General features: G+C 41.4%; 1 protein-coding gene across 1 annotated transcript in view; it reads left to right on the top strand.

The window, feature by feature from the left end:
- LOC117518002 (protein NLRC3-like) overlaps nucleotides 1-13,178 on the top strand; it is a 39,824-nt gene extending 26,646 nt beyond the window's left edge. The window contains exons 3-6 of the mRNA XM_034179116.1: nucleotides 8,462-8,540; nucleotides 10,748-10,949; nucleotides 11,094-12,894; nucleotides 12,983-13,178. Coding sequence (XP_034035007.1) covers nucleotides 8,462-8,540; nucleotides 10,748-10,949; nucleotides 11,094-12,894; nucleotides 12,983-13,178 — 2,278 coding nt within the window. The remainder of the gene's footprint in view (nucleotides 1-8,461; nucleotides 8,541-10,747; nucleotides 10,950-11,093; nucleotides 12,895-12,982) is intronic.
- The last annotated feature ends 1,268 nt before the right edge of the window (nucleotides 13,179-14,446 follow it).

Below are 14,446 nucleotides of genomic sequence, written 5' to 3'. Positions count from 1 at the left end.
TTTGCTAAAGCTTATAGTTTGGGCTGGATCAGGTGACCCTGAACCATCCCTTAGTTATGCTGCTATAGACGTAGACTGCTGGGGGGTTCCCATGATGCACTGTTTCTTTCTCTTTTTGCTCTGTATGCACCACTCTGCATTTAATCATTAGTGATCGATCTCTGCTCCCCTCCACAGCATGTCTTTTTCCTGGTTCTCTCCCTCAGCCCCAACTAGTCCCAGCAGAAGACTGCCCCTCCCTGAGCCTGGTTCTGCTGGAGGTTTCTTCCTGTTAAAAGGGAGTTTTTCCTTCCCACTGTAGCCAAGTGCTTGCTCACAGGGGGTCGTTTTGACCGTTGGGGTTTTACATAATTATTGTATGGCCTTGCCTTACAATATAAAGCGCCTTGGGGCAACTGTTTGTTGTGATTTGGCGCTATATAAAAAAAATTGATTGATTGATTCTGTTTTTATTTACATTTCACACAACGTCCCCACTTAATTGGAATTGGGTTTGTAAATGCGTACATAACACTCACAAATATGTCATGTAAATGTTTTTTCTCAAAGGTGGAACACATAAATAGTGAGGAGCACGGCATTGCGCGCACACACCGTGTTGCGAGGTGTTGGTTTTAGTGCAGAAGGTTCCCTCTTTAACCCTCTGGGGTCCGAGGGCATTTTTTTGAACAGTTCACTCGCCTGGCATAAATGTTTTATTATTGCTGTTAACAGCTCTCCCTGCATCCCACAATCAAGTTTTATGTCTCTTTTTTTCCAGAACAACCTGTTCTTTCATAATATATATGCTTTTGTGTTTTATAAGTGTAATAAATTTTTACAATCAAAAATAAGGAAGTAAATAGTAAAGCGAAAAATAATTTTCCACACACATTTATTCAAAATGCACAGCAAACTATAATAAACTGTTTTGACACTTTATAAAGGTAATTTGAGGTCTTGTGTGAAAGACTGTACAACAAAAAGATTAAAACAATAAACACAAATGCACATTTTGAACAATATATACAAAATGGTCTATGTGTTTATGCTCCAGTCTGAGGAGTGGCCCCTCTCCCTCACCTCATTGATATGGTAAAGGGTGCTTTACACCAGAGGGAGAGAGCCACAGAGTAATCCAGTAACATTCAAATGCAAACTAGTGGAGCAATCCTGATAGTTACACACTCTTTGTTTGAGCACATGAGATTGTCATGCGAGGCTCTCCGTCTGCTTTCACTTTCGCTGTGCATAATGGTGCATGGCGCATTGGAGGAGTTAGGGGGCTATTCAAACGGGCCAGCTAGTAAGATATCACTCCTGAAAACGTTCTTTGGTTTATCACATGAGGTAAATCTGCCCTACGATTGGATTTTGGAAAACCATGTGACGGTGAACCAATTCCGATTGGACACTCACATTGCATATGTCATCACACAGTTTCTGTTAGGAGTACAAAGATGGCCGATGGTGGATCAAAGAGTACGTTTCTATCTCATATCATTAAAAAGTTATTTATAATTTAGTAAAGCTTGGTCCCAGCCGTTGTATATGATGGCGTCGGCCCCGGAGGGTTAAACCCCACCTTTGCCACATTTCTCCATGTAACATGAAGTTGCATCAGGAAAAGCATCCGGTGTAAAACTTGTGCCAAATCAACATGCAGATCCAACTTGGATTTGCTGTGGTGACCCAGAGTGAAAATGAGGGAGCAGCTGAAGTGACTTACTTTTACAATTATACATCATCATATCACCTACCATCCCTGGTTCTCAAGACCAGGCACCTAAGTGGCTCTACTCTTCCTTTTTTTTTAGATATTTAAATATACTTTAGTATACACTAGTAGAGGTTTACCTTAGAATTGGAGTGTATAATAGAAGATATACCTTACTGAATTTTTATGTACATTGAACTGACACGCTTTTTACCGGCCCCTGCTGGAATTGTGTGAGAGTCAAGGATGCTTATTCACCATCTTTGGGTGGTTTTCTGTCTTTTTGCAAATTCTTGCTGTCTAAAAGAACACTCTTGTGAAGGTGGTAAATGCGCAACAATGTCTTGATGTTCGACAATTTCCTGCCTGCTTCCCGCACCAAATCTCATAGCATCGTTCAACAAATTTTCTACCTCGTCAGTATGTTCATTGTTTATTTCCAATATTCCACAAGATAAATACAGGTATCCAGTCCAATCCAATTTATTTATATAGCACATTTAACAACAAAAACGTTCCAAAGTGCTGCACATATAGTAGAATCACGATAGATAAAACCCCAGTAGTCAAGAAATAAAGTAAGAAAATTAACAATAAAAATAACTAAAATGTGCAAGATAAATAAATAAATACATACATACAGCATACAAAAGATAAAACCAATAAAATCTACCAAAATAAAACAAACCCAATAAAACAGAGGACCACACAACTCACGCAGTGTTAAAAACCAGAGAATAAAAGTGGGTCTTCAGACGAGACTTAAAACACTCCACTGTGGGGGCTGTTCGGACATGGAGGGGCAGAGCGTTCCAAAGTCTGGGGCCAGCCACAGAGAAAGCCCTGTCCCCCCGGTTTTAAGTCTCGTCTTGGGTACCACGAGCTGGAAATGGCCCTCAGACCCCAGAGCATGCGCCGGAGAGTAAATATGTAGGAGGTCAGTGATGTATTGAGGGGCCATTCCATTCAAAGCTTTAAAGACAAACAGTAAAATCTTAAAATCAATTCTAAAATTAATAGGAAGCCAGTGCAAGGATGCAAGAATCGGGGTTATGTGTTCACGCTTCCAGGCTCCTGTTAAAAGTCGCGCTGCAGCGTTCTGGACTAACTGCAAACGGGAAAGAGCCCGTTGGCTAATGCCGAAATAAAGTGCGTTACAGTAGTCCAGACGACTTGAAGTGAAAGCGTGCACAACTTGTTCTAAAAGGTTGAAAGATAAAAACGGTTTTACCTTTGATAAAAGACGAAGATGATAAAAGCACGATTTCAAAACACTATTGATTTATCAAATTTAAAATCGCTGTCTATTGTGAAGCCAAGGCTGGTGACCTTGGGACGTACAAAATCCTTAAGCGGTCCCAAGTCAACGAGGGGACTTCCAAACAACATAACCTCTGTCTTGCCCTCATTAAGTTTCAAAAAAATTCTGTGACAACCAAGCCCTGACGTCACACAGACAGTCGAGTAGGGGTGTCAGGGGGCAAAGGCTGTTTAAGGTATGGCAATAATTTAATGCTGATATCATTTAAACAAGTAAATTCTGTGATATTTTGGTATTGTTGTATGATAAATGTAGTGCTTAGTAAGGTTGGGTATTGAAACCCAGCTCTCTTCGGGTATTGTTAAGAAATGATTTATCCACTGACATCAATAGCCTTTTTGCTTAATGGTTGCCTTATCGGTTCTTCAGAGTGGCCGTTGATTTTGGGGGGTGTTTGTTGGGAAAATGATAATGCCTCTACGTTGATTACAGAACCCCTGCAGGGTCTGTAATCAACCGTTTCTGCAGCGCAGCTCTTCTTTGAAGCTTGAAGCAATGAATAGGGATGGGTATCGAGAACCGGTTCCTTTCGGGTATCGTTAAGAAATGATTCGATACACCGACATCAATAAGCTTCGTGCTTAACGATTCTGTTATCGGTCCTTCAGAGTGGCCGTTGTTTTGGCGGGTGTTTGTCAGGAAAATTATCATTTCTCTACATTGATTACAGACCCTGCAGCGGGTCCTTAATCAACTTTTCTGCAGCGCGGCTTTGCTTTGAACCTTGAACCAATCGAAGCGTGGTTCACAGATTGAAGCAATGCTTTGGTCGATTGCTTCGTTTATTTATTTCGCTTAATTTCCCCCCGCTAAAACCCTAAAGAGCATACGTCTGTGAGTATTATTTACCTTTTCTATGTTAAACCGACCTGTTATGGTCTTCTGAAACAGTTGATAGATGTATTTTAGAACTTAAAAACGGGAGCGATGTTAACGCGTTAGCATGTCTATGGCATTTTCAATGTTAAAAGTTAGCATTTAGCAATTGCAGCCGTCATCACGTTCGGGTGCATTTGTTTTCAAATTGTAATATTTCTTAAATTTATTTTTGTTTATATATTAATAATCTAATGATTATTATATACAATTTTAGAGAAAGAAACAAAAAGACCCTGAATAGAAACACAACAGAAAATATATAATAGCAACTAACATAAATAAATAAATATATACAGAAATAAGTGTTTCCTGTGAACACCAAGTGACTCTCACACCTCCATTTCATCCCTGTCTTATTTAAGTTTAATGACAGTTTGTTTCAGTCAAATCATATTTTCAGTTTGTTAATTTCTTCAGTGATTTCCTCCAGAACTATCTGCCAAACTATAGAAACTACTGCATCCTAGTAAGAGCAGAATACTACTGGAATGAATCTGAATAAGGAAAGTTGTATTTTTTTTTCTCACTAAATGGATACTGCACTCACTCCAGTTTATTGTCTGGAATAGTCCCAGATTGCATTTCAGAGCTTCTAGAATTCAAACATTTTCGTGCAGGTGGTGTTGGGGGGTAATTTTGGGTTTCAACTTTTTTTGTTTTTCAACACTTTCATCTCTGAATATGAGTTGTGATTCACTTTTGTGCGGATTAAAGTTACTAACTGGGACTCCTGTCTTGTTGCAAGAAAGAAACGAGAATCATCCTCTGTTCTGTTCACACAGCTCCAAACGTTGCACGGCTCTCTGACAAGTCAAGATAGAATGATAGAATTCAGTCTGAATTAATAACTTCAAAGCGAAACACAGTTTTGTTTATTTTTATTTATGTCCAGAGATCAAGGATACAGTGACAAATTTCATATTTATTTACTTTAAGACTCAAGGAAATACATAGAAAACCTGTAAAGCCTACTTTTAGTACAAAATTCACGAGATATCGATAAGGGAATCGATAAGGAATCGGATCGATAAGCAGAATCGATAATGGCATCGATATCGATAAAACCTTATCAATACCCATCCCTAGCAATGAAGCATTGATCCGACCTGCTGCTTTGTTGGTTTTATTTCTTAATTTTTCCCCGCTAAAACCCCAGAGAGCACATGTCTGAGTAATATTTACCTTTTTTATGTTAAACTGGCGTGTTATGGTCTACTGAAAGTTGATAGATGTATTTTATGACTTAAAAACGCGACTGATGCTAACGCGTTAGCATGTCTATGGTGTTTTCAGTGTTAAAGTTAGCATTAAGCTCTTCGCACCTCAGCACTTTGTATGCATTTGTTTTCTGTATAATAATTAATGGCTCAGCGTTTGTTGTAGAAGAGTCAAATGCATTACAAATTGTAATATTAAATTTATTTTTTAGATATTAATAATAATAGCAACAACAATAATAATAGTAATAATAGTAATAATAACTAATAATGCTACAATACAATTTTAGAGAAAGACAAAAAAAAAAACCTGATAAACACAACAGAAAATATAAAACCAACTAACAATGAACATAAATATATAAATAAATGTGAACACCTTCAATGTTGTTAGTTAATATCTGAAGTTTTTCTAAAAATATTAGTCCTATCAATGGTATGCTTTGGTGTTCACTCATACACTCATGTTCACCCGCTTCTCCAGGATCTGGTTGCAGGGGCAACAGTTCCAACAATGGACCCCAGACGTCCATTTCTCAGGCCACGTTGACCACCTCTGACTAGGGTTGGGTATTGAAAACTGGTTATTCTTAAGAATCATTAAGAAATGATTCACTTTGAAAATTTAATACCCATTACTCCATTGGATGATGTTGAAATTGAGGATGGCAAGCTGGCTGTTCCAGCAATATCAAATGCAACCCAATTCCAATAAAGTTGGGATGTTGTGTGAAATGTAAAGAAAACAGAATACAATGATTTGCAAATCATCTTCAACCTATATTCAATTGAATACACCACAAAGACAAGATATTTAATGTTCAAACTGAATTACTTTTTTTGTTTCTGTGCAAATATTTGCTCATTTTGAAATAGATGCCTGCAACACTTCAAAAAAGTTGGGATGGGGCATCAAAAGACTAAGTTGAGTTGATGAATCCTCAAAGAACGCCTAATTGGAAACATGAGAGTGTGATGATTGGGTATAAAAAGAGCATCCCCAAAAGGCTCACCCATTCACAAGCAAAGATGGGGTGAGGATCACCACTTTGTGAACAACTGCGTCAAAAATAGTGCAACAGTTTAAGAACAATGTTTCTCAATGCTCAATTGCAAGGAATTTGTAGATGATGGAATCCCTAGTCCATAATATAATCAGAAGATTCTGAGAATTTGGAGAACTTTCTACACGTAAGCGGCAAGACCGAAAACCAACATTGAATGCCCGTGACCTTTAATCCCTCAGGCGGCACTGCAATAAAAACGGACATCATTGTGTAAAGGATCTTACCGCGTGGGCTTCAGAAAACCATTGTCAGTTAACACAGTTCGTCGCTACATCAACAAGTGCAAGTTAACACTCTACCATGCAAAGCGAAAGCCAAACATCAACAACATCCAGAAACACCGCTGCCTTCTCTGGACCCGAGCTCATTGGAAATGGACAGATGCAAAGTGGAAAAGTGTGCTGCAGTCTGATGAGTCCACATTTTAAATTGTTTTTGGAAATCATGGATGTTGTGTCCTCTAGACAAGAGGAAAAAGACCATCCAGATTGTTACCAGCGCAAAGTTCAAAAGCCATCATCTGTGATGGTATGGGGGTGTGTTAGTGCCCATGGCATGGGCAGTGTACACATCTGTGATGGCACAATCAATGCTGAAAGGTACATCCAGGTTTTGGAGCAACACATGCTGCCATCCAAGCAATGTCTTTTTCAGGGATGTCCCTGCTTATTTCAGCAAGAAAATGCCAAGCCACATTCTGCACATGTTACAACAGCATGGCTTCGTAGTAAAAGAGTGCGGGTACTAGACTGGCCTGCCTGCAGTCCAGACCTGTCGCCCATTGAAAATGTGTGGCGCATTGTGAAGCGCAAACTATGACAACAGAGACCCTGGAGTGTTGAACAACTGAAGTCGTACATCAAGAAAGAATGGGAAAGAATTCCACCTACAAAGCTTCAACAATTAGTGTCCTCAGTTCCCAAATGCTTGAGTGTTGTTAGAAGGAAAGGTGATGTAACAGTGGTAAACATACCACTGTCCAACTTTTTTGAAACGTGTTGTAGGCATCCATTTCAACATGAGCCAGTATTTGCACAAAAACAAAGTTTATCAGTTTGAACATTAAATATCTTGTCTTTGTGGTGTATTCAATTGAATATAGGTTGAAGAGGATTTGCAAATCATTGTACTGTTTTTATTTACATTTTACACAATGTCCCAACTGTGTATAATGCCTGTGTCAGAGGCTAGAACTGTGTGTGTGTGTGTGTGTGTGTGTGTGTGTGTGTGTACACAGTGGTGGCCAAAAGTATTGAGACAGCATGATAAAATCGAATTTTTAGTTAATTGTTTATTAGCGCTCTATTGTATTACTCACAAAATATGCAATATTTCATCATATTTCCTGCACTGCTGGCTGCGCTGGGGGGGTCTGGCTGTCGGGGGCCTTGTGCTCTTCCTGGCCCCGGGGTCGGGCCTTGCCTCTTGTCTGGGGTCTGGGCCTCGCCCTCGTGTGGCTCGGTGGTCTCTACCTTGTGCTTTGGATTCGGTTCCGGTGGCTCCTTTGCTCCCTGTCCTTGCCGCCACTCGCTCCCGCCCTCGGGGGCCATGGCCCGGGTGGCGTGGTTCTGGGGCTCCCCCTGTTGGTGGTCCCATGCCGGTGCTCTGTGTGTTTTCCTCGGGTTTGGGGCGGCTCCCTGTGACCCTGTGGGGAGGATGTTGTCGGGGGTGCGTTCCGGTGCTGTCGGGCCACTCCCCTGTTGGTCCACGTGGCTTCTGATGTGCCGGAGTGGTCCATGTCATATGGTAAGGTTCTGTATTCTTGTCTTGGCCCAACACACCAGCCACAGTAGTGATCGGATATTTAGCTGTGATCTGGGTCTGTGTGTGGATGGTCGGGTCTTTGTGGCCGTCGCTACAATTTGGTTTTTGGGTGCTCTTAAGAGGATTAACACTACAGTGTTCTGGATTAGGGTATGGATGCTCACTAATTAGACAACAGACTGTTGCTGTCACTGTTTGTTCATGTGTGGTTGTTTGTCATGGTATGTCATATGGTTGGGGCCCCGTCTCCTCTGTGTCTCACGTCACAGTTATTGTCTTCAGCACTTGTCTCTCGTTCTTGTCTGTCTTTGTGTTGTTTTGGTGGTTGGCCCTGAGTAGGATGTTGTTGGCTCTGTTGTGATGTTGTTGACTGTTTGACTCTCAGTGGAATTAGCAGGACCAAGAAGAACACCATGAAAACCACTTTGAGAGTTCAGACCAACAATGCAGGTTGATGTGAACATGAAGCTGTTTGTGTTCAGACATAATGTGAGTAAACTTTATGATTGGTCCACAGAGTGAAGCAGAAGAGGTCAGAGGTTCTCAGGGTACCATCTGCTCTGCAGCATCACACATGCCTGAACCGCATGTTTATGGTCTGTTGACGTCAGTCATATATTATCATTCATAATGTCTTCATTCTGTAGCAACAAACACTTGGATGATGTTCATTCACTCATTTATATTCATGAGTGCATCATTCATGGCTTTACTGTTGAAAGTGAACATTTGAATTATTTGTGCCTTATTTTGATAAATTCTGATCTTGATCTTTAAGAAAAATAATTTAAGGATTTGACTTTTCAGTTTGCTTTTAACAGAACTGGATTTTATGAACAAAATTCAGAGAATCTTACACGGTGAAAAAATATAAGGTGTCCAGAAAGTATTCACAGCACTTCACTTTTTCCACATTTTGTTTTGCTTCAGTCTTATTTCAAAATGGATGAAATTCATTTGTTTCCTCAAAATGCTCCACACAATACCCCTTAATGACTATGAAAAAAATGTTATTTTTGAAAATTTATTCAAATAAAAAAAAAAACTTAAAAATAATATGTACATATGTGTTCACAGCCTTTGCCATGAAGCTCAAAATTGAACTCAAGTGAATCTTATTTTTATTGATCATCCTTGATGTTTTTACAGCTTAATTGGAGTCCACCCTGGGTAAATTCACGTGATTGGTCATGATTTGGAAGGAGTCATACCTGTTTACATAGAAGGTCCCATAGTTGACAGTGCATGTCAAAGCACAACCCAAGCGTGAAGTCAAAGAAATTGTCTGTATACCTCTGACACAGGATTGTCTTGAGTCACAAATCTGGGGAAGGGAAAGAAACAGTTTTGTTGCTTTGAAGGTCCCAATGAGTACAGTGACCTCCATCATCCATAAATGGAAGACTTTCGGATTCATCAGGACTCTTCCTAAAGCTGGCTGCCTGTCTAAACTGAGCGATCGAGAAAGATGAGCCTTAGTCAGGGAGGTGACCAAGAACTTGATGGTCACTCTGTCAGAGCTCCAGCATTCCTCTGTAGGAGAACCTTCCAAAAGGGCAACCATCTCTGCAGCAATCCACCAATCAGGCCTGTATGGTAGAGTGGCAAGACAGAAGCCACTCCTTGGTAAAAGGCATGTGGCAGACCACCTGGAGTTTGCCAAAAGGCACCTGAAGGACTCTGAGACCATGAGAAACAAAATTCCAGGGGAGGTGATGGTCTAGTGGTTAAGGCGTTGGGCTTGAGACCAGAAGATCTTTGGTTTAAATCCCAGCCTGACTGGAAAATCACTAAGGGCCCTTGGGCAAGGTCTTTAATCCCCTATTACGCCTGGTGTGTAGTGAGCACCTTGTATGGCAGCACCCTGACATCGGGGTGAATGTGAGGCATTATTTGTAAAGCACTTTGAGCTTCTGATGCAGATGGAAAAGCGTTATATAAATGTAGTCCATTTAACAAAATTCTTTGGTCTGATGAGACAAAGATTGAACTCTTTGCCGCGAATGGCAGGCGTCATGTTTGGAGGAAACCAGACGCCATCCCTACAGTGAAGTATGGTGGTGGCAGCATCATGCTTGTGGGGATGTTTTTCAGCAGCAGGAACTGGGAGACTAGTAAGGATTGAGGAAAAGATAATGGAGCAATGTACAGAGACATCCCAGATGAAAACCTGTTTCACAGCGCTCTTGAACTCAGAGTGGGTCGACTGTTCATCTTTCAGCAGGACAATGACCCAGAATGCACAACAAAGATATCAAGGGAGTGGCTTCAGGACAACTCTGTGAATGTCCTTGAGTGGCCCAGCCAGAGCTCAGACCTGAATCTGATTGAACATTTCTGGAGAGATCTGAAAATGGCTGTGCACTGACACTCCCCATCCAACCTGATGGAGCTTGAGAGGTGCTGCAAAGAGGAATGGGGAAAAAACTGTCCAAAGATAGGTGCACCAAGCTTGTAGCATCATATTCAAGACTAGAGGCTGTAATTGCTGCCAAAGGTGCATCAGCAAAGTCTTGAGCCATAGGTGTCAATACTTACGTACATATGATTTCGTCGTTGTTGTTTTTTTTATTTTTTATTAATAAATTTGCAAAAAAACAAACATGTCATTATGGGGTGTTGTGAGTACAAATTTGAGAGGGAAAACGGAATTTATTCCATTTTGGAATAAGGCTGTATCATAATAAAATGTGGAAAAAGTGAAGCATTGTATATTTTCTGGTTGAACTGCATAATGTGGAGACAAAATCCACACTCATGAAAAAGTGATGATTTTCTTTGTCCATGTTTATATCTTTTGCAGAATGTTGAGGAGAACATGGTGATGTTTGTCAAAAATGAGCTGAAGAGCATCCAGAAGGTTCTCCTGACAAATGATGTAGAATACTTAGAGAGTCAGAGTGAGAATGAGGAGCAGAGGAGCAGCAGACTGGTTTTCCTGTACCTCACAGTGACCTTCATGAGGAGAATGAACTATGAGGAGCTAGCTGACTGCCTGCAGAGCAGTAAGAGGACTTATGTCCACATTTAACATAGACGCTAAATGACACATGATGTTGGTTCATTTGAAATATATTCATGTGTGAATTCAGAAAAACAGGAAGTGATGTCATCATTCAGTAACTGATCTGTGCTGTTTGTTCTTTCAGGAACTCGTGCTGAAGTTTGTCGTCGTAAATTCAAATCTAAGGTAAAGCAGAAGTTTGAGTGTGTGTTTGAGGGGATCTCAAAAGCAGGAAAGTCAACTCTTCTTAAGGAGCTCTACACAGAGCTCTACATCACAGAGGGCGGGGCTTCAGAGGTCAACCAGAAACATGAGATCAGACAGATTGAAGCAGCATCCAGGAAAACAGGCATACCACAAACAACAATCACACGTGAAGACATCTTTAAAGCCTCAGCTGACACACAGCCACCAATCAGAACAGTGCTGACAAAGGGCGTGGCAGGCATCGGGAAAACAGTCTTAACACAGAAGTGGACTCTGGACTGGGCTGAAGGACGAACCAACCAGGACTTCCACTTCATATTTCCATTCACTTTCAGAGAGCTGAATGTGCTGAAACAGAAGAAGTTCAGCTTTGTGGAACTTGTTCATCACTTCTTTCCTGAAATCAAAGAAGCAGGAATCTGCAGCTTCCAGCACTTTCATGTCTTGATCATCTTGGATGGTCTGGATGAGTGTCGCCTCCCTCTGGACTTCCACAGCAATAACATCCTGACTGATATCACAGAGTCGAGCTCAGTGGATGTTCTGCTGACAAACCTCATCAGAAGGAACCTGTTTCCCCCAGCTTGCCTCTGGATCACCACACGACCTGCAGCAGCCAATCAGATCCCTCCTGAGTGTGTGGACATGGTGACAGAGATCAGAGGCTTCACTGACTCTCAGAAGGAGGAGTACTTCAGGAAGAGATTCAGAGATGAGGAGCAGTCCAGAAAAATCATCTCCCATGTGAAGACATCACGAAGCCTCCACATCATGTGTCACATCCCAGTCTTCTGCTGGATCACTGCTACAGTTCTGGAGGACGTGTTGGACACCAGAGACACACCAGAGCTGCCAGAGTCCCTGACTGAGATGTACATCTTCTTCTTGGTGGTTCAGTCCAAAGTGAGGAAGGTCAAGTATGATGGAAGAGCTGAGACAGATCCACTGTGGAATCCAGAGAACAGGAAGATGATTGTGTCTCTAGGAAAACTGGCTTTTGAGCAGCTGCAGAAAGGGAACCTGATCTTCTATGAAGAGGACCTGACAGGGTGTGACATCGATATCAGAGCAGCCTCTGTGAACTCAGGAGTCTTCACAAAGATCTTTCAAGAGGAGAGAGGACTGTACCAGGACAAGGTCTTCTGCTTCGTCCATCTGAGTGTTCAGGAGTTTCTGGCTGCTCTTTATGTCCATCTGACCTTCATCCAGTCTGGAGACAATCTGATGTCCAAAGAACAAACAACATCCAGAAGGTCTGAGACATCTGAAGATAAACGTAAACTAACGCGTCTCCACCAGAGTGCTGTGGTCGAAGCCTTACAAAGTCCAAATGGACACCTGGACTTGTTCCTGCACTTCCTTCTGGGTCTTTCCCTGCAGACCAATCAGACTCTCCTACGAGGCCTGATGATACAGACAGACAGAATCTCTGAGACCAGTCAGGAAACAGTCGAGTTCATCAAGAAGAAGCTCAATGAGAATCTGTCTTCAGACAGAAGCATCAATCTGGTCCAGTGTCTGAATAAACTGAAGGGTTGTTCTCGACTGAATCAGATCCAACAGCTCCTGAACTCAAGTCTCTCTATAGAAGGTCTTTCTCCTTCTGTTTTATCTGGTCTAATCTTCATCTTACTGTCATCAGATCAACATCTGGATGTGTTTGACCTGAAGAAATACTCTGCTTCACATGAGGCTCTTCTGAGGCTGCTGCCAGTGATCAAAGAATCTAAAAAAGATTTGTAAGGACAGAGACACTTTGACATTTGAACAGTGACTTCATTTATATCATTTTAAAGTGAAAATCTTTGTTTTTAATCGTCTTTGCAGGTTATCTGGCTGTGATCTTGCAGAGAGAAGCTGTGAAGATCTGTCTTCAGTTCTCAGACCTCAGTCCTCCAGTCTGCCAAAACTGGACCTGAGTAACAACCAGCTGCAGGATTCAAGACTGGAGAGTCCACACTGTCATCTGGAGACTCTCGGGTCAGGATTTAGTTTTTACTTCAAATGTTTCTCTGAACTCTAAACTGTATCATCAGATATAGTTTCACAGCAACACTCAGATATGTCATGTAGTTATCAGGACCTTCCAAGCTCCGGGAAAAACATGACTTGTTTCTATAAAAGAACCCAAGCTGCACCATTAATTTGGTCAGATGTTTAAGATGAACTTTAAAAGAAAGCTCCATATCAATAATTAATCCCAAATACTTGTAGTTGGTGACTACCTCAAGAATTTTAGCTCAGGCAGTTTTAATTAACGGTATGTTCTATGAGGAAACAGGTGAATTAGGAAAAAAGACATTATTTTGGATTTTTCAGCATTGAAGACCAGTTTTATTTTTGTGACTTCAATGAAGGTGTAACTGACACCAGCCGTCTGAATGCACTGCATCCTACGTGCCAAGTAATCTGCAAACCAAGAGACAGTGTGTGTGGAGATACCATTTTTGTAGAGTTTCTAACAGGAATTTTTTTTTTAAGATTTTTCTTTTTTTCTCTCGTTTTTGGTGGGTAAATGGACCTGAATGCATCTGTTTGTAGAGTTTACCCTGATTTTCCCAGATTTTTTTCCATAGTATAGTCTGGGGAGTGTACTTGGAGACTCAAAGATTGACAGGAGACGGACTTGAAAACCAGATGCTGTATTAAAAACACGCCCATATTGAATAAGAGTCACCATTTACAGTGCTGGGAGCTTGACAACAGACATCTCATGCACTGCTGAGGTCAAGACCCCCGACTTCCCGGCTGTAGCTGCTCTTAAGCCTGTCCTGTGCCTGCCCGCCCTGCTGGGTGGCTCAGTGGCGCTACATGATTGGGTGAAAAGTGTTGCTTTTGACGTTTATATGCGGTGACTGCTCCCATTGTATTATCTGAAACGGTATGTCTAAAAGCAAAACTGTATTGTCTGTGTCGCGTGGTAAGCAAAAGAACAATATGCATCATGGTGTCCCAGAGGAGATATGAAGTTATCAAAGAATTATCAAAGACATCAAGTTATCAAAGTAGCAAATTGGCCATTAGACAGACTGCCCAACAGATTTCTTCAAATCTACTTCACGGATTCTCACCAAATTTTCACCACAGACAGATATTAGGCCTGGTGTGCCCAACCAGTTGATCACGATCAACCAGTCGTTCGCGGGCTGAGTTCCAGTCGATTGCATGAAAAAAATTTGAGAGAATTTAGTGCTGCTACAACAGACTGATGCAGCAGGTGGCAGCAATGCACCAATAAGGATGCCGGCTTCTGGTAAATGCCAGAGATGAAGAGCTCTTCTTCTATGGTGG

Source organism: Thalassophryne amazonica, chromosome 9, assembly GCF_902500255.1.
Source record: "Thalassophryne amazonica chromosome 9, fThaAma1.1, whole genome shotgun sequence".
Taxonomy (NCBI): Eukaryota; Metazoa; Chordata; class Actinopteri; order Batrachoidiformes; family Batrachoididae; genus Thalassophryne; species Thalassophryne amazonica.
The sequence above is the reverse complement of the archived record's forward strand: the minus strand, read 5'-3'. Positions and strand labels throughout refer to the sequence as shown.